At 48.4% G+C, this 25221-nt stretch overlaps 1 protein-coding gene across 4 annotated transcripts in view; it reads left to right on the forward strand.

Moving 5' to 3' along the window:
• The window catches only part of LOC139584120 (rap guanine nucleotide exchange factor 6-like), a 133458-nt gene that overhangs the window by 91145 nt on the left and 17092 nt on the right, over positions 1 to 25221 (forward strand). For 2 of the 4 annotated variants that reach the window (XM_071415627.1, XM_071415645.1), the window contains exons 9-21: positions 453 to 633; positions 1517 to 1653; positions 2999 to 3157; positions 4384 to 4536; positions 5249 to 5413; positions 7412 to 7519; positions 7843 to 8046; positions 8252 to 8360; positions 8662 to 8905; positions 13965 to 14122; positions 17389 to 17629; positions 22102 to 22210; positions 22358 to 22641. In XM_071415627.1, the coding sequence (XP_071271728.1) occupies positions 453 to 633; positions 1517 to 1653; positions 2999 to 3157; positions 4384 to 4536; positions 5249 to 5413; positions 7412 to 7519; positions 7843 to 8046; positions 8252 to 8360; positions 8662 to 8905; positions 13965 to 14122; positions 17389 to 17629; positions 22102 to 22210; positions 22358 to 22641 (2252 nt within the window). Of the gene's footprint in view, positions 1 to 452; positions 634 to 1516; positions 1654 to 2998; positions 3158 to 4383; positions 4537 to 5248; positions 5414 to 7411; positions 7520 to 7842; positions 8047 to 8251; positions 8361 to 8661; positions 8906 to 13964; positions 14123 to 15655; positions 15671 to 17388; positions 17634 to 22101; positions 22211 to 22357; positions 22642 to 25221 lie in introns of those variants that run through there. The other 2 variants (XM_071415636.1, XM_071415652.1) reach the window with 2 other exon arrangements.

Below are 25221 nucleotides of genomic sequence, written 5' to 3' on the forward strand. Positions count from 1 at the left end.
GGGGGAATGACTTTAAAAATGGCGGTGTAAAAAATGTATTGATGAGCAGTGAAAATGACTGCTTTAGCGGTTCTAGTGTTAAGGGAAGCTGTTGAGTTGAGCAGAGCAGCTAGGTGTAGTCTCTGTTACTGTCTCCTAGGGGGCAGACAGATGGCATGCAATATTGCTACAGTGACTGGAGAGCTAGTCTCCTAACCTGGGGTTGTGGGTTCAAATCCCAGTTGATCTGAAATGACCGTAGGCCTCAGAACCAGCTCCTTTCAACCCTCCCAACCATCTGGCCAAACAGCATGGAGAAAATGGGCAATATGAATAATTAGCGTATGCGTAATGCTTAGCGACGTGTTTGGCAATCTCTTGTTTTTTTGCACAGGGTGTCTGTTCTGACGTTATGTTTTTTGTTGTTGTGTAAGTTAAAACAATAACCATGGTTATGTCTGTCACCTCTGCAGGCCACGGAGAGCGAGATGGGTGACGTGGATCTGTCTGGGCTCCCGGAGGCAGCGGTGGACTCTGAGGAGGAGGAGGAAGAGGACGAAGACCTGGAGAGGACGTCGGACACCCTACTGGGTAGAGACCTTGTCCGGGAGTGTCTGGAGAAGGACCCCGTGGACCGCAACGATGACGACATCGGTGAGCTGCACGCCACACTCTCCACTGAATGCCCCCTTTTACTCATTCGCGGTCTCTCTCCCTCTCTCACACTTCCTCTCTCTCTCTCTCACTCACTCACTCACACTCTCTCTCACTCTCACTCACTCGGGGCCTTCCCTTTTTAATTTTTATGTTTGCGCGGGCAATCAGCTGGGCCACCTCATTAGCAGACCAGTCCAGGGGACCTCCTGGGGGAGGGGGAAAGCTGCATGGCCACACATCAGAGGACCCAGAGAGAGGCCTTCCTGGGAGGCTGTGGGATGCATGGGTTGAAAGTCTCCTTTGCTGTTGGCTTGTTAGGCAGTAGGCACATATCTTCTCTCCATTTCTTACTCTCTCTCTGGGGATTTTTCTGCCATTGAAATCATTGGGCGGGCCGCCTAAGCGTTTTTTTCAGGTCGCCTAAAAAGGTGATGGAAACTTAAAGACCAAAACCAGATATAAAGTATGTAGAAATGATAACGGGCCTACAATGTTTTGTATGTCATCTTTGAGAACTAACAATCACCAAAATAAAAGTTAGACAGTCAGGGAGAAATGAAAATTCCCAAGACAATGAACTTAGCAGTATAGATTTTGTTATTGTGTTTGAGCAAAAGAGCACAGCATTAGCCATGGCCAAATTAGCTTTAGAACGGCAACGTTTTCTCACCGCTGCATGGAGAAATTGGTAGAATTGCAGGAAATTGGCTTAAATGCAAAAAAATACAAATCTACACCGCCACGATGGGGGGGGGGGGCCTCTAGAATGTTCTCTCAAATTCAGCTGCGCCGACCGAGCACCCTGCCACGCCGCTAAGCCCATTTTTGACCCTGCTCTCTCCTCTCATGTTCTCTCCCCCCCCCCCCCTCCCCCATCCAGAACAACTGTTGGAGTTCATGCACCAGCTGCCAGCCTTTGCCAACATGACCATGTCGGTCCGGCGGGACCTGTGTACTGTCATGGTGTTTGAGGTGGTGGAGCAGGCGGGGACCACGATCCTAAAGGACAAACAGGAGGTACGGGGCCATAGACAGAACACACACCTCCCCGATCAACCACTCCACCTCACTACAGCTGGGAGTTTTCCCTGACCATGTGACGTTTACCGGGGTTGAAGTTATACGGGCTGTAGCTAGGGCCCAGAGTTTTCCCTGGTCTGGTTACGTGGTAACGTTATTCCGGCCTATGACAGCAGCCACCAGTGATCACAACCGCATCTCGAAAGCACCACGTTTCACCCTGTAGTCACAAGGTTTCATCTCCCAGTGAATGGGATGTACAGTATGTAGCAGAGCAGCAGCCTTCAGTCATTTAACCAGACTTACAGAACGAATGAATGACGCTACATCCCGGGGAAAAAGGGAATCGTTCACGGCTGTCTGCAAAAGGCGGTGCCCAGCCGACAGCATAGTATATTACATTGAATGGCCTCACCGCTTACTTTAGCACAAGTGGATGGGATCTGCGTTATTAAAGTGAGGCAGCAGGTGTCTATATATATATATATATATACACACACACACACACACACACACACACACACACACACACACACACACACACACACACACACACACACACACGCGCATGTGTGTAAAGCAGGGGACAGCTACACGAGGTATGTGAGTTCAGTATGATAGACAGGTTGGCGATGCTAGGTTTCCTAGACCCGCTGCCTGGCCTGGTCCGCTGTGGGCTGGTGTGAAGATCAAGGGGGAATCAGTCAGCCATCACTGCACTGCAGGATCCTTAACGCTGCTACGAGACAATGAGGGGGAGAGGAAATAAATACTAGAGGGAGGGTGGGGGGGGGAAAGGTCAAGGCAGCTCATCACATTTCCTCCGTCTCCGTCCTTCACAATGCTTCCCTGTGATAGCGCTCTGCCTGTCTGCGTTCCGCTTTTAAAAAGCCGTCATCGCCTTCATGGTTGAAAAAGCCATGTTCAGCCGTCTCAGAGTTACTGTGGACATAAGCTAGATGTTCCTCTCTTAGACGAGCACTTCCCCGCCTGCAGAGTTCTGCACACACACACCTCACCCTTAGTCTGCAGTCTGATATGGGACTCCGGTGTCTTCTGTTCCACGCACGTTCGTGCCGAGATTCACAAGGTTGGAAAACACACTTTCGCTTTTGGAGAACGTCTTCGGTTCGCTCAAGCTCTGTATACCACATCCAGAGACACATGATAATACCAGGCAACAATGATTACTTTGAGTGAAGGTACATAAAAGCGTCTGCTCTATTATGAGGTTCAGCCAGTCAGTCAGTCATCCTGTCAGCCAGTCAGTCAGTCCCTGTTTTAGTGATGGTGTTTGGCACTGCTGCTGTCATCACTGTGCCCCCCCCCCCCTCCCTCCCAGCTGGACCTGTGGTATGTGATCCTGAACGGGGCGGTGGAGATCAGCCACCCAGACAGCCGCATGGAGACCCTCTGCATGGGCAACAGCTTCGGCATCTCCCCCTCCCTGGACAAGCAGTACATGAGCGGAGTGGTGCGCACCAAGGGGGACGACTGCCAGGTGAGTTGCTCTTCTCTCACAGAGATATTTGGACTCCTAGCGTCTGGACTCCTAGGCCTGAGTCTCAAATCGCACCCTATTTCCTGTATAGTGCACTACGGGCCCTGGGACCCTAATGGATCCTGCTCAAAAGCAGTACACTATATCGTGATTAGGGTTGCGGTTTGGGGGCGCTGACTTTCATTTCACTGTGAATGGTCGAGGCGGCCCGCTCGACCTCTTGTCAGACTGATAACTCCATTATACTGAGCAAGGAGCAGCCTCATCGAGAAATGAAATGGGAACTTTTCATTCCCTTTTGACAATAGGGTATGATGATTAAGAAGGCGGTGTTCTTGTATTCCTTGCGAATACAGAGATGGGTGGTATAAACGTAGTGTTGGGATCTATGGTGTAAATGTAAGTGATGCTACAGAGGTTTTGTATCATTTCAGCCAGTAGTTTTCAAAGTAGCACCCAAGAGCCAAAATGGGTCCCCTGCAATTGAGCACAATTGTGTACGACGTATTCCATTTCTATGATACGTCACGTCCTGCAATAGAAATATTACAATCTGCAATTCATATGATATGTTAGGAAATTCCAATTCGTAAGTGCTTAAGATAGTGTTTAATCTCTTTTAAAACGGTGTTGACTTTCACAAGCAAAAGGAGGGCTAGGTTGAAGAGCTGTTGCTTAGTCATACAGAAGGGGAACCAGGTCTTAATATAGAGATGGGAGACAGCAGTTGTAAAAGTAGCCTGCCGCTCGAGAAGTGGTTTGAGCTACTCTCTCCGTCACTACCCAGTTTCTACACGAACAATGTCTAGTTCCGTGAAGAGCTCTTTCACCAGAAGCGTTGTTTTCTGTCACTGTTTCACACCCGGAACGACAGCTCAGTGAGACGGCCGCAGGCAGAAAGGTGAACGCCAGCCAGGGGTGTGTAGCTTGACCTTTCAGCCAGGTGAATGTTAGCTAGGGGAGAGTAGCAGGACCAAGATAGTAAACACTAGCCGCAGTATGCTATCATAGATGGACCAGTTGCCAAGGGAGTGGAGCTAGTCTGTTCGCTTGTAGACTAGCATTGCTGGACCAGTAGCACTAGCCACCAGTCATCCATCCCTGCCATGCCTCTCTCCTGCTCCCGGGGTTCTTCCGTGTTACTGTTTGAGTACCCAGCTCTAGTGCTGAGCACCAGGCTCCTGTACTATAAGTTCACCCGCTGTCCCCATGTCATTGTGGACCAGTTTGTGTGCATCGCCCAAGAGGACTACTGGCGGATCCTCAACCATGTGGAGAAGAACACACACAAGGTGGAGGAGGAGGGAGAGATCGTCATGGTGAAGGAACATCGCGAGCTGGACCGCAGCGGCACCAGGAAGGGACACATCGTCATCAAGGTGAGGAACAAAATATAAGAGTTAAAAGGCCTTTTTCCCGGACACAGATTAGGCAATCCCTAGTCCTGAATGATGATCCCCCCCCCCCCCCCCCCATTGAGTTTACATGTCAGTCTAGGTTTAGGGTGTAATCTGTCTGAGAAATCGTCTTAAAATGTTCATAATTGGCTTTGTTTGAATGTATGCAGAGACTACCTACCTGTGACTGCCACCGTGTTCTGCTGTCGCTCCTGTAGACGCTATTGTTTTTGCGTGCGGCCTATTGTCCAGCCCCTTAATCGGTCTCCAAGACTCCGTAAACAGCCAGCTATTGATCTACTGATGGACTAGACTGCTTTCCTTGTCTTCATCTCCTAAGACTCCTTCATTCCCCCAAACACATACAGTACAGATGGGTGGCTGATCTGATCCTCACTTCTATATTCTCGTCTTTCAATCATTTGAAAACGGCTCACTTTAATTACTATTGCCCTAAAAACACACTCGGTTTCCGTGGCGATCTCTTCTTGTCAGGTGACTGCTCACACAAGGTTTGCTTTGAAGTGCTATCCTTTCACCCAATTCCATTTTTTCTTAAAGTATATCCAAAATGACTTTGATCTCCTTGGTGAAAATACTGTCTTAATTGCTGCCGAGGGGACTTATAAAGTTGTATTGGATTGAATTGAGAGTTGGAATGCAGTCGTGATTTAATGTGTGTCTGTCCACTCAGGGCACCCCAGAGCGTTTGATATTGCACCTGGTGGAGGAGCCATCGGTGGTCGACCCCACCTACATCGAAGACTTCCTCCTCACCTACCGCACCTTCCTCTCCAGCCCCATGGAAGTCGGCAAGAAGCTGCTCGAGTGGTTCAAAGTCGACAGCCTCAGAGACACGGTGTGTACAGTACTGTGTGTGCGTGTGAGCGTGTACATGTGTGTGTGTTGTGCCTCCTTCCTTATGTGAAGGCGTGGGTATACTACACAGTAATCAATACAACTTGTGCCAGGTCAGCGTTCTTGGTTGTACGGGGGATTTGTCCCGTCCAGATACTCTCATAGTGCATAAATGATTTAACATAAGATTAGTCTTGTGCTGTCAATAGTCTGTATTGGCATGTAATTTGTCGTGTAATCATTCTTCCTCTTAAAGGGGCCCTTCCCTTCAAAGAGAGAGTCGCTGTTTGTAGCTCTGTCTGCGGTGTGGTTGCTTCATTGTGTGCGAAGATGACCTTTGCTTAGATTGGAACAATGCTACTCTTATTTTTTTTTCAGCCACTGCATATTTCCGAACTCTTGCAGTTCTCTATGACCCCTTGACTTATTCCAAAAATGTTTGTGTTACAGCCTGAATTCAAAATAGATGTCATGTCTTTTTTTCTCTCACCCATCTACACACAAATACCCCATAATGACAAAGTGAAAACATGTTTTTTGAAATGTTTGCAAGTTTAGTGAAAATTAAATGCAGATATATCTACTATTCATTCCCCTGTGTGTTAGTACTTTGTAGAAGCGCATTTGGCGGTGATTACAGCTTTGAGTCGTCTTGGGTATGTCTGTATCAGCTTTGCACATCTGGATTTGTGGATTTTCTCCCGTTCTTCCTTTCAGATTTTCTCAAACTCTGTTAAGTTAGATGGGGAGTGGCAGTTAACAGCAATCTTCAAGTCTTTTCACAGATTTTCAATGGGATTAAAGTCTGGGCTTTGGCTGGACCACTCAAGGACTTTCACATTCTTGTTCTGAAGCCATTACAGCATTGCTTTGTATCTATGCTTACGGTCATTGTCTTGTTAGAATCTTCGCCCCAGTCTAAGGTTGTTTGCTCTCTGAAGCAGATTCTCATCCAGGATTGACCTGTATTTGGCTCCGTTCATTGTTCCCCCTATCCTTACCAGTCTCCCAGTCCTTGCCGCTGAAATGCATCCCCATAACATGATGCTGCCACCGCCATGCTTCACGGTGGGGATGGTGTTAGATGTGTGATGAGCTGTGCCTGGTTTTCTGCGTTCAGGCCAAAGATTTTGTTTTATCAGACCACAGAATGTTTTGCCGTATGATCTCAGTCTTTCACGTGCCTTTTTACAAACGGTGCCTTTTTCTCAGGAGTGGCTTCCATCTGGCCACATTCCCATAAAACCCAGTTTGGTGAAGTGCTGGAGAGGATCTCCCATCTCAGTCAAGGAACTCTGTAGTTCTGTCAGAGTGGTCATTTGATTCTTGGTTACCTCCTTGACCAAGGTCCTTCTTTCCCAGTTGCTAAATTTGGTCAGACGGCCAGCTCTAGGCAGAGTCTGTGTAGTTCCATATTTTTTCCACTTCCCAATGATGGAGACCACTGGGCTCTTGGAAACTTTCAACACTAGAAATGTTTTCATACCCTTTCCCACAATTCTATCTCGGAGATCTATGGACAGTTCCTCGGACTTCATGGTATAGATTCTTCTCTGGCATGCACTGTCAGCTGTAGGATCTTATATAGACATGTGTTTTTCTTTCTAATCAAGTTGCCGTGAAATCTCACGCACGATCAAAATAAATTCTGTGCACCCGAGCTCGATTTGGAGTAGCATAGTAGAAATGGATGTGAAAACTTAAATGTAAGTGAAATCGTTCTGTATTTAATTTTCAATACATTTGCTAATATTTCTAGAAACGTGTTTTCACTTTGTCATTATGGAGTATTGTGTGTAGATTGGTGAGTGAAACATATATTTAACCCATTTTGAATTCGGGCTGTAACACAACAAAGTGTGGAATAAGTCAAGAGGTATCTTTAGCCTCTGCTAAAATTGAATGTTTCAAGTTTGGAGTTTGCTGCTTTTCAGAAAATATACAGGATTCTCTATGAATTTTGTTGACTAAGCTTTGACAGCCTTGTTTCGCTGTGCAGGTGACACGCATAGTGTTGTTATGGGTGAACAACCATTTCAACGACTTTGAAGGTGACCCAGCCATGACAAGGTTCCTTGAAGACTTTGAGAAGCTGCTGGAAACCACAGTAAGATCACCTTTCCCATATTGTGTCTATACTTAACGGTGCGTCCCAAATGGCACTCTATTCCCTATAGTGCACTACTATTGGCCAAAGCACTATTGAGCCCTGGTCAAAAGTAGTGCACTATATAATGAATAGGTGTTCACACCGTCACTGAACTAAAGCCTCACACCTTCAGCTTCACTCTGTGGTCAGACAGACGTACGGAGCTTCTGTCTGTGGGTGTAACAACTCTGCGGTTGAGCCAGATGTGTTAGCTGTTAGCCCAGATCAGTTGAGTGAGTGAGTGAGTGAGTAGGTGTTGAAGCCTGTTCTGTTCCTTTTAGAAAATGAAGGGTCACCTGAGGCTACTGAACATAGCGTGTGCAGCCAAGGCCAAGTGGAGGCAGATCACTCTGCAGAAACCGTCCAGAGAGTCCCCGCTCTACTTCAGCCTGCATGGGGGCAGCGAGAGGGGCTTCGGCATCTTCGTGGAGTCGGTGGAGGGGGGCAGCAAGGCCGCGGAGGCTGGACTCAAACGGGGAGACCAGGTAGGGGAAGTGTTTACTCGTGTTGTAATGTTTTTATGTTGTACTTTTAATATTCAAAGAAAACGGTGTTGCTTTTGCTTTTTGAAGTCCATGTTTTTTTCTTCCATTTCATACGGTTTAGATTGCTGTTCAGATGCCCTTTGTGGGTGTAGTTTCAGTAACAAGTGCAGTTGACTCGAAGCTCTCTTGTGTTTTCCTCGGTCAGATAATGGAGATCAATGGTCAGAACTTTGAGAACATCTCCTACGTCAAAGCTATGGACTTCCTGAGGAACAACACACACCTCTCCCTCACAGTCAAGACCAACATCTTCGGTTAGTACAATCTGCCCTCTTACCATAACTAGGATTATTTCATTAACGATGCAGGACCATCTGCAATTAAAATGCCAGATGTCAACAGTAGTCTGTACCTGGGTCTGTGTCTGTGTCTGTATCTGTGGCCGGTCGTGTGTTGGGTTGCAAAATGCTTGTAACTTTCTCAAGTTTCCCAAGTCTTCCAACCGTACTTTCTGGAAAACCTGGGAATTTGGCAAACGTTACCAGGATTTTACAACCCTAGTTCTGTGACCTGCGTCTTGCCATTCACCCACTAACCCTCCTCTCCTCTCCCCAGTGTTCAAAGAGCTGCTGAGCCGGATCGTTCACGAGAAGAAGAATGGCGTTCCGCACATCCCCAAGATCCAGGAGAAGAAGGGCAACCGCTTCTCCATCCCTGACCTGCCTGGAGACATGGAGTTCCCCACAGACCACAAGGCCACCAAGAAGATGAAGGCCAACACTGTTTCTGGGGGACGGAACAAGATCAGGAAGATGCTAGAGAAGACCCGCTTCAGCATCCTACCACCTAAACCCTTCAGGTAGGAGAGTATTGTGTTGTATTTGTTTGTATTCACTGGGCTTTAAGGTAAAAGGGAGTCATCGTCATCATCCTCGATTTCGCTCCATATCAGCGACAGCTGGACCATTTTCATTCGCTCTACCCTTAAAAGCTTTTAAAGTTATTGTAGATTAAAGGAAAAGCTTTTTTGGGGAGGGTCTGTTCTTTGAAAACATAAACATGAAATATTAGTCCTTCATACCTTCCATTGGACTCATTATGATCCGTACTGTTTCAGTGCAGGGTGAGAACGAAACTGTGTTACTTGCCCAGGGAGACGTTGGCAACGCTCTCACGTAAAGTTCTGCCTTTCCCCTCGACGCACGCTCTGCTCCGTCAGCTCTAGTGTAATCAACCTGCATTTCATTTAATTTAGTGTCATTGAGCCGTTGATCTGCCATAGCCAACCAACAACTGTATCTAAATCACATTGCTTTCATTCATGTTTCATTCCATTTACTCTGCGAGGACTTAGAGAGAGTGGAAATGAGAGACTGATTGGGGAGCATCACGCTTCTTTAGTAGTCTATCTATTATAGACCAATAATGTGATAGAACGTGGTAGTAGCGCACCGCGGCGGATGCTAGTAGCTAGCGATTACGGTACACGTCATCAACAGCTTTGTGTGTGGTTGTTCTTCGTGCTGGGGTAATGAAGTCAGTGTATGATTTAAGACGTCAGTCACTTCTGATGCTTGGCCTTATGCTGTCAACTCATTGGGCTGCTGATGTGATGGAACATGTCCTCTTCTCTCTACTTAGGCTGTGTCCCAAACGGCACCCTATTCCGTGCGTTTTGTTTTGACCCGGGCCCATAGGGGAATGGTGAACCGTTTGGGACCCAGGCGTAGTGTAATAAACAGTGGTGAAGACCGTACAAAGGGCAAGCACAGGTCTCCAACTTTATTCCACTTGTGTGATACTTGAGTCATGTGCCTTTTCTGATGGCGATGGTAGCAGGAGGATGGACAGGTCAGGGAAGGTAGCCTAGTGGCGGCAGGTAGCCTAGTGGTTAGAGCGTTGGACTAGTAACCGGGAAGGTTACAAGATCGAATCCCCGAGCTGACGAGGTATAAAAATCTGTCGTTCTGCCCCTGAACAAGGCAGTTAACCCACTGTTCCTAGGCCGTCGTTGAAAATAAGAATTTGTTCTTTACTGACTTGCCTAGTTAAATGAAGGTAAAATAAATATATATAAAAAAAATAATAATGTAGGCTACTCCCTGCAGTATTCTACAGTAGGCAAGTCACATGACTGCCTGGCTTTGCTGCTGGGTCATATATTGATCAACCAGTTGATTTACTGGGATTCCATTGGCAGCCAATAGACTAGGTAGTTTGAGCTGGACATGAATGGTGGGGATTTGACGAGACGACTGCAAGGGATAGCCAGGGTATGTATCATCTAACCTCTTAAACTCTCATTCTTATACTCATTATCTGTGTTTAAAAGTGTATAAGTAGATATATCAGCCATTTGTCAAAAGCAGGCTGTCCTGTGGGTTTCCTGATGTAAATGTGCACTGAGTGTACAAAACATTTACGATATAATATTGAGTTGCACCCTATTTTACCCTCAGAACAGCCTCAATTCGTCTGAGCATGGACAAGGTGTCAAAAGCGTTCCACAGGGATGCTGGCCCATGTTGACTCCAATGCTTCCCACAGTTGTGTCAGGTTGGCTGGGTGTCCTTTGGGTGGCGGACCATTCTTGATACACACGGGAAACTGTTGAGCGTGAATAACCCAGCAGCGTTGCAGTTCTTGACACTTAAACTGGTGCGCCTGCCACCTACTGCCATACCCCGTTCAAAGGCACTTCAATCTTTTGTCTTGCTCATTCACCCTCTGAATGGCACACTTCCACAATCCATGTCTCAATTGTCTCGAGGCTTACAAATTCTTCTTTAACTTGTCTCCTCCCCTTCATCTACACTGATTGAAGTGGATTTAGCAGGTCACATCAATAAGGGAACATTGCTTTCACCTGGATTCACCTGGTCATTCTATGTTTTGTACACTCAGTGTATATTGGATGTGTAAATGTATATTCAATACTTTTAGTATATCTGATTAGTGTGAGGTTATCAGTTAGGTCAATGATGATTGGTTCAACTAAATAAGGAAACAATCGTTTTTCACTACTTTTGTGTCCGTGTGTGTGTTTGACTGAGATGTGTGTAGGTACATCACAGGAGGTTGGTGGCACCTTAATTGGCAGGAGGATGGACTCGTGGTAACGGCTGGAGCGGAATCCGTGGAATGGTATCAAGCACCTGGTTTGCTGCCATTCCCTTTGCTCTGTTCCAGCCGTTATTATGAGCCGTCCTCCCCTCCGCAGCCTCCACTGAGGTACATTTACTGTCTGTCTGTCTGTCTGTCTCTCTCTGTCTGTCTCTGTCTGTCTGTCTGTCTCTGTCTGTCTCTGTCTGTCTGTCTCTGTCTCTCTGTCTGTCTCTCTGTCTGTCTCTCTGTCTGTCTCTCTGTCTGTCTGTCTCTGTCTGTCTCTGTCTGTCTCTGTCTGTCTGTCTGTCTGTCTCTCTGTCTCTGTCTGTTTCTGTCTGTCTGTCTCTCTGTCTGTCTCTCTGTCTGTCTCTCTGTCTGTCTCTCTGTCTGTCTGTCTGTCTGTCTCTGTCTGTCTCTGTCTGTCTGTCTGTCTGTCTGTCTGTCTGTCTGTCTGTCTGTCTGTCTGTCTGTCTGTCTGTCTGTCTGTCTGTCTGTCTAACGTGCAGTGTCTGGATACTGTGGCCTTGCCCGTCGTCTCATTATCTGCCTGTCTGTGTTGTTGCTGCTCAGTGCTAACATGCCGCTGGCACACTGTACTGCAGCCTTGTTGTTCTGTTGTTCTCATGCTCTTCACTGTCCTCTGTTCCTCCTCTAACTGCCTCACCTGCACAGGGGACTCTTTGGGTAAGACACTTGTTGTGTAATTTAGTTCCCTCATTCACTGGCAATGTGGAGAAAACGCAGTATGTGTTCCAAATGGGACCCTTTTCCCTATATGGGCCCTGGGCATTCAGTGCACTACGTAGGGCATAGGGTGCCATATCTGACGCGGGCGCACATAGTCATTGTAGGCAGGGAGGAATTCAGCAATGACCTTTTTAACGGAAAGCCCGGAGGACTGCATTGGGATCTTCATGCGGAGAAAAAATCCTTCCGAATCTCTGCACGCATTCCTGATGCTACCGAGGCAGATTCAAGCGCTCCGTGAAACGTGTAGACGTTCTCTGCTGTTCCTACCGTACCAGTTTATTCCCCTCTGTAGCATTCTCTGCAGCTTCACGGTCGGTTAGAGTAGAGCTTGAGAATGCGGTGAAGTATTGTGTCGAGTTCAGGGTGATGCGATTCTACACTCGTTTGTGCCTCCATGTGCAGCTTTCTTCTCATCTGTCGGCTTCACATCCCATAGTGCTTCATGCATGCAACACACCGTAGTATTAAGGACATGGCATGTATGAATTTGATTGGGATTGGAGTGTAACATAAGGTGCTTGCCTATAATAGTATTCTGAAAAGTGCTCACGTACCTAACCTAGGCGTAATGTAGACATCTGAATCACCTTGGGCCGTGTAGCGCTAAGACTGAGTTTTGAGGTATGAGGAAGTAGAGTTTAAACGTTTGGTTGAATCACAAGTTACTGAGGAATGTGATTGGCATTAGGACTTTCTGCGGTAGTACATATGATAGATTCCTATCTGTGACGCGTGTATGTTTCTGTGTGTCTATGTCGGTAAGTTGTTATGTCTGATATGTGTTGTCTTGGTTTTATGGTGTGTCTATGTCGGTAAGTTGTTATGTCTGATATGTGTTGTCTTGGTTTTATGGTGTGTCTATGTCGGTAAGTTGTTATGTCTGATATGTGTTGTCTTGGTTTTATGGTGTGTCTATGTCGGTAAGTTGTTATGTGCGCTCTGCTAACCGCGCTAGCCTGGTCCCTGGTCTCTTTGTACTGTCTTGTCAAGCCCTATGGTCATCGTCACGCCAAACCATTGGAGTCGGCAAGACCGCACAAAAGGATCTGGGACCAGCAGGCTATGTTGGTCCCGTATCAGTCTGTGTTTGTCATTTGGGGGAGGAGGGGCCTTGGAAGTGTCAATCAGTTAGTCCACCTGTGTGTGGACCAGCATCCCAAAATCTAAAACGGACCTTTACCTTAACCATAAGCCAAATTCTTACTGACCGTAACCTAATTTTAACCAATTCGGGAAATTAGGCCTAGGCTGAAGTATCGCTTTACACGTCAGCCACGTCCCCTTCCGTCTCCAGCAGCTGTGAGGGCCGTTTAGTACGGACACAGTCAATTAGAGCTATAGCCTGGAGGCCTGATGATGGTGTGTTGGTGTTCTGACACTGTCAGGGGAGTGGCATCCAGCCACAAAGACACCACCGCATCCCCCCCATCGTAATGAGACCATTCGTCAAAAGGATTCTATTTGCATATCAGACCCTTTTAATGCTGATGTCTCTCTCTGTCCCTGTTTACCCTCGAGAGTTGACTCTAGACATACTCACCGAGAGGCAGGCCAGGCAAGCAGACCTCTCATCCCAGACCCATTGAAATGTCTGTCTTAGATTGAATGTCACGCATAAAGGTTGTTTTTTCTCGGTGTCTGTACAAAGGCTCCTCATCCTTGCCATCAATCATGCATAGTGTTTGTTTGGGTGTCTGTGCGTGTCTTGTTGATGTGTGTATGTGTGCTCACTGGGCTGTCACCATCATTCCTGGGCCCGGTTTGTGTTGGGTTTCGGTGCGCCCTGCTCGTCAGCCGCATCATTCATGTGATCTTTCATGGATGGATCTTTGCCAACCCCTTGAGTATCCATCACTACCTATGAAAGGATTGCTGTGATTGCGGTGCGCTGTAGAGCTATCAAGAAGACCAGGAATGCTTCTTTTAACTGTTTATTTGAATGTGGCGTGATTGAATATGGCTCCGGGGCCAGGAGTTCCTGACTAGGGGAAACTCGAGCCCATTATCGTAAGTGATCTGACATCCCCTCTCATCTCCCTCTCTCTGTCTCTCTTGTGCCACAGTGATGGTGGCGTGGGTCAGTCTCAGGATGACAGCATCGTGGGCACTAAGCAGTGCAGGCACAGCGTGGCCATCATGCCCATCCCTGGCAGCCTCTCATCCAGCAGCCCTGACCTGCTGCAGCCAGCCACTAATGTGTTGGACTTCTCCAATCCAGCAGGTGAAAGACGTGCGCGCACACACACACACACACACACACACACACACACACACACACACACACACACACACACACACACACACACTATTTTCTTGGTTAAATAAGGGTGAGATAAAAACACAGAGGCAGAAGCACTCACTGGCGCTAGGCCAACATCTGACCATTCACTCTCGTGCTCGCCACACGGCGATCACTGCTTGGTAGTGAAGACTGCGCACTACTCCACTGAGACAATTACCAACTGAAGATGGGCGCACTTTACACAAGTGTTTATCTTGTTCATTTTTCAAGCGCGTGGCCCTCTTCAGACCCGGTTATGTTGGCAATAGGCGTAACAGTGGAGCTGTGCGGTGGGAAAACAGCAGTAATTACTCAGGGAGGAATACTTCTCACAGAGAGTGAAAGCACTTCCTGCTTGGAGAAACTCCTCACACTGCTCTGCCCCGCAGGCCCTCGGGTTAATCACAGAATTGATCATTATGAGCACGCCACACACATATAGACACATAGACACACACACACACACTGGTGTTCCGTTTCTCCTCTGTGTCTCAAGCATTTCCATTTCAAGAGCTCGGACATGAAACCAAATTAGAGCCATATGAAAGGGATTAAACGCTGACAGATTTCAGAGCCCATAATTATTGAAACAACTAAGCGGCCTCCCCGAGGAGAGAGGGGAGTGGCGGGGGGAATATGCTTTTGATTTATCCTCCCAATCATTTGTCATTCAGCGCAGCCCGCAGTCAGAGGGTCCAGTCTGCAGCCCCAATATATCACGCACGCCTGTAAAGGACTGCCCCCCCCCCCCCCCCCCCTTCCGCCAAGCCCACTGAGATAGGAGATGAATCATCTTCTATTAGTGCCATTTCTCTTCTCCACCGACCGCGCTCTGGCTCTTTCACTGTGACTGACGGGTAGGTAGGGGGGGGGATGTTCAGCGACAAGTGCAGACCCCCCCACCACCCCAGTAGACCCCCCCAACCACTCATTTCAAAGCGGCCCTCTCAGTGTGGGGAGTAATCCCTCACAAATCCTGGCCTCAAATTAGATTAAGGGGGGGATCAGAGAAACTGGAGTTTGGAGTTAAGTACGGTGTTATTCATCTAGGCCTTTGATTGGGTGTAAGAAGGCGTGTGTGTGTGTGTGTGTGTGTGTGTGTGTGTGTGTGTGTGTGTGTGTGTGTGTGTGTGTGTGTGTGTGTGTGTGTGTGTGTGTGTGTGTGTGTGTGTGTGTGTGTGTGTGTGTGTGTGTGTGTGTGTGTGTGTGTGTGTGTGTGTGTGTGTGTGTCACTGCGGCAGACTCAGATCCCAGCTCTCTGTCCCACACACACTGTGCCTTCCCTCTCTCCATTACACTGATCTGATTATAAACAGATGCTTTAGTGAAAGTCCCTCTGCCCCGCTGACGTTCTCCGTCCTCCCACAACGGGAAAGCTGTCGTTCAAAGTCCTCTCTTTCTCTTCCATGTTTCCAACCACTGTTCACTCCCTCCCTCTCTCTCTCTCTCTCTTTCCTCTGTCTGCTTCCCCAGCCGTGGGCTTCTACTGTAAGTATCTACGTGCTCTCTTCCCAGTCTCAGTGGACGACCGGGGCTGTGTTCGTTTTGGCAACATTCAGTTTATGCTTCCAAGTTTCCCCTCCCGTCATTTTTTCCCCTCTTCATTCATGAGCTTTCGAGTTCCTTCTCTCTCTGTGTCATACGTCATGGACCCCAGTCTAAGTTGGGCTCTGCGTGGAGGTCTTGGGCCTCGTTCCAAATAGCACACTGTTCCCTTACATAGTGCGCTACATTTGAAAAGAGACCTATGGGACCTGGTCAAATGTAGTGCAACTAATTGGGACCTATCCTTCGCGATGGCTGAATGTGTTTGACTATTTTTATGTTAAAGGAGCTTTGTGTTAAAGTGCCCTGTGCGTCTGGCCCTGTGCGTCTGGCCCTGTGCTTTCCTCCCAGCTCTGTTGCTCCTCCCCTGTCTGCTAATGCTGCTTTAGGTGGGATTTAAATCTCGTGGTTCTGTGACAGAGGGAACAGGAAAAAGGCTTAGCAGGCAGGCCTAGGGGGGCGTTAGCTGTTGGGGGGGGTGGTAGGAACCCTAATAGCGTTGCGTCAGCAGAAACTTCCGAAGATCACCGCCCAAGAGCCAGGAGTCTTTTCTCAGTGGAAAACGGGCTTTTCCTGTGTGGCCGCCATCTTTCTCACGATACAATAAATAATTGGTTTTGTAAATCGTTTTCATTCGTTTAGGGCGGCATTAGTCCTGTCAAGGAGGTGTCTAGATAATTATTAGATATGATTGGAGGGTATATGATTGCTCTAGTCTAGACCCTCGGCACAAATCGCCCCTCACTTTTAGTTTAAGTAGGTTGAAATGGTTGATTATGGCTTAGCCACTGCACTGTATTTAGACTCATCTGCAGCAGTGTTATTGGTGTGGCTCAGTGATTTGTTTCTGCCCGATCTTGCTGCTGTAATGGGAATAATGAATGGGGTTTCTAGTTATGGGCTCAGCCATAGTGAGAGACGAGGCCAGAGAGGAGCACATAGCTTCCATAATGGCTGTGGCCTCACAGTCCGTTGAGCACGCTTCACTCTACTCCCTGGGAAACACGGAGGGAGCAGTGGCGTGTTCAATACGGTCATCTGTCAGCCAAGCCCATTCCCCCTTTTATTTATGTTTTCCTCTTGAAGTCATTAGGCTCCCTGCATGACTGCTCCCAGGCACGCGATCCCTCTCCGCCCCCCCCGTCCTCACTCCCTCCAATGTCATACCTTTATCCACGCTCTTCCCCTCCACCCATACCGCTTAGCGTCCTCCGCTATTCATGTCTCGTTGTTTTACCCTGCTGATGTGTGTGTAATGGACCACAAGCACTTTCATGTGCAAGCAGAGAAAGTCTGAAGTGCTTCTTCCCTTTGGCATATTGGGAAATGCATCTCGCGTGCGTATCCTTTAGCCACGAGGGCGGTTTGCTTCCTTATTTTTAACTTTTGGGTTACCATGGAAATTGTAAACTTTTTTTGTTGTTGCTGGAGACTTTTATTTTGGGTCACTATATTTACGCTTCTGTATGAAAGAGGACTGCGTCCCAAATGGTACCCTGTTTCCTATATTATAGTGCACTACTTTTTGACCAGAGCTCTTTGGGTCCTGGTCAAAAAGGAGTGCGCTCTGTAGGGAATAGGGTGCCGTTTGGGACGCATCCGGTGCATTCTGGTATTCCGTCCATCCTAAGTCTTCGAAGCTCTTCTCCTCCGCTCGTCAGACATTCCAGACCAGGTGATCCGGGTGTTCAAGGCCGACCAGCAGAGCTGTTACATCATCATCAGCAAGGACACCACGGCCAAGGACGTGGTCAGTCACGTGGTCAACGAGTTTGGCCTGAGCGCGGCCCCGGAGAACTACTCCCTCTGTGAAGTGTCGGTCAGCCCCGAGGGCGTCATCAAACAACGCAGGCTACCTGACCAGCTCTCCAAGCTGGCTGACCGCATCCAGCTCAACGGCAGGTAAGACACTGGACTGTGGTCTTAAATACAGGTCTGGGATCAGATTACCCCACCCCAATCCTATCTTTTAACCTTAAAGGGATACAAATTGGGATAATATGATCTGACCCTGTATCAGTTGTTTGGTGAAACTTCTTCCCAGTTGGTTCCCATCAGGTCTGAAAATTAGTTAGATTGTAGTGAGACGGAGGGACTGCTAAGCCTCCCCTCCTCCTTCCTCCCCATCCTCTCCTCTTCATTCCCAGAAATGCCCTCGTCAGTTAAAATGTCTGCCCTCTTTGCGTCCGCTCTCCCTCTCTGCGTCCGCTCTCCCTCTCTGCCGCCGCTCTCTGCCGCCGCTCACCCTCTCTGCCACCGCTCTCTGCCGCCGCTCCCCCTCTCTGCCGCCGCTCTCCCTCTCTGCCACCACTCTCTGCGTCCGCTCTCCCTCTCTGCCGCCGCTCCCCCTCTCTGCCACCACTCTCTGCCGCCGCTCTCCCTCTCTGCCACCACTCTCTGCCGCCGCTCCCCCTCTCTGCCGCCGCTCCCCCTTTCTGCCGCCGCTCTCCCTCTCTGCCGCCGCTCCCCCTCTCTGCCGCCGCTCTCCCTCTCTGCCGCCTCTCTGCCGCCACTCTCCCTCTCTGCGTCCGCTCTCCCTCTCTGCCGCCGCTCCCCCTCTCTGCCGCCACTCTCCCTCTCTGCGTCCGCTCTCCTTCTCTGCCGCCGCACCCCCTTTCTGCCGCCGCCCTCCCTCTCTGCCGCCGCACCCCCTTTCTGCCGCCGCTCCCCCTCTCTGCCGCCGCCACCACTCTCTGCCGCCGCTCTCCCTCTCTGCCGCCGCTCTCCCTCTCTGCCGCCACTCTCCCTCTCTGCGTCCGCTCTCCCTCTCTGCCGCCGCACCCCCTTTCTGCCGCCTCTCTCCCTCTCTGCCGCCGCTCTCCCTCTCTGCCGCCGCTCTCCGTCTCTGCCCCTGCTCCTCTCGTCCCACATCAGACTCATCCCAACTAGGTTAGCATGAATATTTGATCCTCTGTCACTGTGTGTGTGCCTCTCTCTGCAGACTGACTGCACGCTTGGAATAATTCATACATACACAGCCAGCGGCAGCACAAAGAGCCCTGGTGCCTTACGGGTAATAGACAGCCCCTTGGCGGCGGGTAGCGGCCAAAATAGAGCAGCCTAGGCTAGACAATGGAAATCGAAAGACATTCTTGTCTAGTTAGCGTACAGATAGCCTGTGTAAACAACAGTATATAAAAATAAAAAAAGTCCGAAGTTTACATACACTTAGGTTGGAGTCATTAAAACTAGTTTTTCAACCACTCCACACATTTCTTGTTAACAAACTATAGTTTTGGCAAGTCGGTTAGGACATCTACTTTGTGCATGACACAAGTAATTTTTCCAACAATTGTTTACAGAAAGATTATTTCTCTTATAATTCACTGTATCACAATTCCAGTGGGTCAGCAGTTTGCATACACTAAGTTGACTGTGCCTTTAAACAGCTTGGAATATTCCAGAAAAGGATGTAATGGCTTTAGAAGCTTCTGATAGGCTAATTGACATCATTTGAGTCAATTGGAGGTGTACCTGTGGATGTATTGCAAGGCCTACCTCCAAACTCAGTGCCTCTTTGCTTGACATCATGAGAAAATCTAAATAAATCAGTCAAGACCTCAGAAAGAAATGTGTAGACCTCCACAAGTCTGATACATCCTTGGGAGCAATTTCCAAATGCCTGAAGGTACCACGTTCATCTGTACAAACAGTAGTACCCAAGTATAAACACCATGGGACCACACAGCCGTCATACCGCTCAGGAAGGAGACGTGTTCTGTCTCCTTGAGATGAACGTACTTTGGTGCGAAAAGTGCAAATCAATCCCAGAACAACAGCAAAGGACCTTGTGAAGATGCTGGAGGAAACAGGTACAAAAGTATCTATATTCTTAGTAAAACGAGTCCTGTATCGACATAACCTGAAAGGCCGCTCAGCAAGGAAGAAGCCACTGCTCTGAAACTGCCATAAAAAATCCAGACTACGGTTTGGAACTGCACATGTGGACAAAGATCGTACTTTTTGGAGAAATGTCCTCTGGTCTGATGAAACAAAAATATAACTGTTTGGCCATATTGACCATCGTTATGTTTGGAGGAAAAAAGGGGATGCTTGCAAGCCGAAGAATACCATCCCAACTGTGCAGCACGGGGGTGGCAGCATCATGTTGTGGGGGTGCTTTGCTGCAGGAGGGACTGGTGCACTTCACAAAATAGATGGCATCATGAGGGAGGAAAATTATGTGGATATATTGAAGCAACATCTCAAGACATCAGACAGGAAGTTAAAGCTTGGTCACAAATGGGTCTTCCAGAAGGACCATGACCCCAAGCATACTTTCAAAGTTGCGGCAAAATGGCTTAAGGACAACGAAGTCAAGGTATTGGAGGGGCCAGCACAAAGCCCTGACCTCAATCCTATAGAAAATGTGTGGGCAGAACTGAAAAAGCGTGTGCGATTAAGGAGGCCTACAAACCTGACTCCGTTACACCAGCTCTGTCAGGCGGAATGGGCCAAAATTCACCCAACTTATTGTGCGAAGCTTGTGGAAGGCTACCTGAAACGTTTGACCCAAGTTTAACAATTTAAAGGCAATGCTACCAAAATACTAATTGAGTGTATGTAAACTTCTGACCCACTGGGAATGTGATGAAATAAATAAAAGCTGAAATAAATCATTCTCTCTACTATTATTCTGACATTTCACATTCTTAAAATAGTGGTGATCCTAACTGACCTAAGACGGGGAATTTTTACTAGGATTAAATGTCAGGAATTGTGGAAAAACTGAGATTAAATGTATTTGGCTAAGGTTTATGTAAACTTCAAACTTCAACTATATATATATATATATATTGGCCCAGCATCTGACTTGCCAAGTTAATATATATAGTATTTAACCTTTAACTTGGCAAGTCAGTTAAGAATAAATTCTTATTTTACAATGATGGCCTACCCCGGCCAAACCCTCCCCTAACCCGGACGATGCTGGGCCAATTGTGCGCCGCCCTATGGGACATCCGATCACGGCCGGTTGTGTTACAGCCCGGGATCGAACCAGGGTCTGTAGTGACGCCTCTAGCACTGAGACGCAGTGCCTTTGTCCGCTGCGCCACTCGGGTGCCCACCGTGTTACATTCAACATCTGTTTGGTGTTGTATTATACATGTCCCTCTTTCCACCATCCCTCTCTTTGTTGCCCCCCTTATCCATGAAAATAGAGCTGTGCCTGTTCGACCTGTTGGGACTTCTCTATGCGTTGAGTAACTGACCCTCGATCTGACTTGGTGGGTGATACACAAGCTTAGCCAGCAGAAACCCTCCAGTCTTCACTCCTGACAAGCCCATACACTCATCTAGCCAGGGGAGTCTCCCCAACCAGCTCCAGCATCAGCCCCTGGCCCAGCATCAGCCCCAGTGGCCCTCCAGTCAGCCACAGACGGCTAGAAGCAGCAGCAGGCCTCCTTCCAGGGGGCCAAGCAGCAGAGACCTGGCCCCCTCTACTGTACCCATCACTTATTCAGATCCCCATCCCTGATGCCTTGAGTTGGCAGCGTCGGCCAGGGCATTTTAAGTACACATCAAGTACAATAACGGGCGCCCGGACGTTGCCCCTGAAAAGTGGCACACTGTAAATGTATTGCTGGCCGCTGCGTTGCATTCTAGGTTTAGCTGTAGACACATTTTGGCTCCATTAAGAAGCGCTAGTCTAATGTGCTGCTCTTGGACGCTCTCCCAGAAAAGGGCATCGGGGAGAAATGTGTCTCTCTCTCTCTCTCTCTCTCTCACCCACCCATGGGAAAATGTATGGCTGTAATGGATCACCACTGTCAGGGCCTCTCTCTCTCTCTCCCCCCAACACATCTTAATACTGCTGCTGTTTGCTGCTGCCCTGGTGGTGTCGACCAGGGAGTTGACATAGTATACAGACAATACATACAATAACGCCGGCATGTTTATTCATGTGGTTATATATTTTCTAATGATAATGATGCATTTTATAATTAAGCAATAAGATACCTCTGGGGTTTGTGGTGCATGACCAACGTACCACTCTGCGTTGCGTCGTCCCTACGAACAGCCCTTAGCCGTGGTATATTGGCCATATACCACAAACCCCAGAGGTGCCTTATTGCTACTATAAACTGGTTACCAACATAGTTAGTCATTTTCTGTCATTTCCGTGATATCCCATGGCTTTCAGCCAATCATCATTCAGGCTTTCAGCCAATCATCATTCAGGCTTTCAGCCAATCATCATTCAGGGCTCATAATAACTCATTTGTCGTGGAAAAAAATAAAGATCCCGTATCGTTTCTAGACGTGGTCTTGATGTTATGTCTGCTTTGTAATCAACACGTCGTTTTACCGGTACAAACCTTCATTATTACCGTGTGTGTGTCCCCTCCCCCCCCTCCCCCCCCTGTCCCCAGGTACTACCTGAAGAACAACATGGATACGGAGACGTTGTGTTCAGACGATGACGCCCAGGAGCTGCTGAAGGAGAGTCACATCACCCTGCTCCAGCTCAGCACCGTGGAGGTGTGTGTATCTGGTGTATTTACGTGCTTGTGTGTGTGTGTGTTTGTGTATTTCTGTGTGTTTTAACGGAGGGGTTGAAGACCGTACAGCAGAAGACACGTTCCCCCGTCTCGCATGCGTTAATAAAGTCGCCGTGTTGTTCTTCAGGTGGCCGCCCAGCTCTCCATGAGGGACTTTGAGCTGTTCCGTAACATCGAGTCCACCGAGTACGTGGACGACCTCTTCAAGCTACTCGACTCGTCGGGGGGAGTCCAGCAGACGCGCCTCAAGCAGTTTGAGGAGGTCATCAACCAGGAGACTTTCTGGGTCGCCACGGAGATCCTGAGGGAGCCCAACGCCATGAAAAGGATGAAGACCATCAAACACTTCATCAAGATCGCTCTGAACTGTAGAGAGTGCAAGAACTTCAACTCCATGTTCGCCATCATCAGGTGAGTTAGTTGGGGGCTGGAGACCAGGAGACCAGTTCCTCCCTCCCAAGGCATCACTCCCTGTTCTGTCCTCCTATCTGTTCCCATTCGAAGCAGTTCGTTGCATCAGCGTGCCCCGCAATCCTACATCTGTCCCTACGACTTATTGCCTGTCCAAATTGAGTCCAAAAGCAGTTATGTCATTTCTGCTTTGTTATGTTGTTAACTCTGCCTTCTATGGTTTGGCTACATTGAGCTTCTGTTGTCCGTTGTGCTATTACTTTGACATGAATCTTCAGGGAACTGTTGTGTGTGTGTGTGTGTGTGTGTGTGTGTGTGTGTGTGTGTGTGTGTGTGTGTGTGTGTGTGTGTGTGTGTGTGTGTGTGTGTGTGTGTGTGTGTGAGGCAGAGGATGTCCTCTGAGAGCTTTCTGACAATGGGAATCTAGTTAGGCTCGCTGTGGTCTCCTCACTCAGCCATGGAACGGCCTGGCTGCCGGAGCGGGTGCGTGTTTGCCTGACTCTGCATGTGTGCGTGTCTGTGTCGTGTGTGTTCCCTACTGTCTGTCATCCAATGTGTAACGAGGCCCTCTGTCTCAAGCCCTCTTTAGAGCAGTCAGATCAGTCAGTACCCCTGCTGGCTGATGGGCTTGGCTGGCTGGCTGGCTGGCTGGAGACTCCACTTCAGAGCAGAGAACAATGAGGAGGATAATTCTAGAGCAGCGCTGCCAGGTCTGTCAGGAGAGGGAGGGGGAAAGGAGGGGGTTGGGGGGAGGGAGGAGAGGAAAGAGGAAACACCAGTCATAATTTGCAGCTCTCTAAATGAATCTGCTCTGAGGTCACAAAGCCACAGGACTTCATTGAGGAAATGGGAAAACAAACACTGAAGATGCATCGTTTTTGAATGGCGTGTTTTGTTGTGAGCGAATGAGTCATAGGCTTGGGCAGTATACTATGTATACCGGGTTTTTTTGAAATACAGACGGTATGATTTTCAATACTGTAAAAATGAATTATATATAATAAAAACAATGCAGGGGGGAGTGCTACGCCACTGCTTATAACTAATTATACGTTGACTATCTCAGATGTGCCAAATAAATGATCTCCAGCTCAGGGCTCAAGCTATGGATTTAGTTTGCTAACTTGCTAGCTAAGTGGCTAGCTTGCAAGACCAAGCTTCATGGTTTCACCAGAGATAATCAATCCCCCCCTGGATCAAGATCCCTGCTGCCTGACGTTGTTTTATATATATTTGGAAAGAAATAGCGCCCCCTGTGTGCACTTCCGGTAGTAGATCATTCCACACTTAAGGTGCAAAAAAAAACTAAAAGCAGATCGACTCATCTCAGTAGAGATGGAACGGATCTCCAGAGTTGGCCGTCCCTGAGCCCGGGTCCAGCATCCTATACATCTATAGGTTAACAATGATGTAAGGTACGGCAGAAATGTATGCAATACAGCTTTATACACCAGTATGGTACAGGAACGGTATGAAAATCTGCATACCGCCCAACCCTAGCGAGTGAATGGGTGTACATTCAAGAAAGAGAGTACTCCTCAATTGTGATAATGTGCATCATCCCCTAAGTGGTACACATTGCTTTCAGCTTTCACTTCTGTATTCCCTGAAGTGTGTCTCTGTGCTGTGTGCATGTTGTGTCTGGGCTGGTCTGGGCAGTGGAGTGGTCATCTGGCTAGCTTGCCCCGCTTCCCCACTCCTCTCCCGTTCAGCTCAGAGCGGACTCACCTTTTCCTAGCCTCTGGGTGTCTCCAATACTCTCATGTCGTTTCCTTTCCTTGCTTCCTCTCTTTCATCTGCGTTGATGTGAAAAGACTGAGAGGGTAAGAGGAGGGTGAGGTCTAACAGTGGGCTGCCTCTCACTTGTCCACTACATTTGGATAAGTGTGGATGAAGGAAAGTAGACCAGGGCAGAAAACCACTAGAAAACCACTGAAGGAAAGTTTTGAGCCCTAACCAATCTCTCTAGCGTTCTGTCCAGGGTGTACATCAAGCAGCCTCACTCTCACGCTACAGAAACAGGAGATGGGCTGTTGTTGCCTTATAGGCCATTCTAGCTTCTCCTCTATAGCAGTGGTCTGAACCCTAACCCCTGAACTCTTCCTTGTCTTCCTTGTCTTCTTCCCAACAGTGGTCCGAACCCTAACCCCTGACCTCTCCTCCTTGTCATTTCCTCTACAGTGGTCCGAACCCAAACCCCTGACCTCTCCTCCTTGTCATTTCCTCTACAGTGGTCCGAACCCTAACCCCTGACCTCTCCTCCTTGTCATTTCCTCTACAGTGGTCCGAACCCTAACCCCTGACCTCTCCTCCTTGTCTTTTCCTCTACAGTGGTCCGAACCCTAACCCCTGACCTCTCCTCCTTGTCATTTCCTCTACAGTGGTCCGAACCCTAACCCCTGACCTCTCCTCCTTGTCATTTCCTCTACAGTGGTCCGAACCCTAACCCCTGACCTCTCCTCCTTGTCTCTTCCTCTACAGTGGTCCGAACCCTAACCCCTGACCTCTCCTCCTTGTCTCCTGCCCTACAGTGGTCCGAACCCTAACCCCTGACCTCTCCTCCTTGTCATTTCCTCTACA

This window comes from Salvelinus alpinus, chromosome 1 (genome assembly GCF_045679555.1).
Source record: "Salvelinus alpinus chromosome 1, SLU_Salpinus.1, whole genome shotgun sequence".
Taxonomy (NCBI): domain Eukaryota; kingdom Metazoa; phylum Chordata; class Actinopteri; order Salmoniformes; family Salmonidae; genus Salvelinus; species Salvelinus alpinus.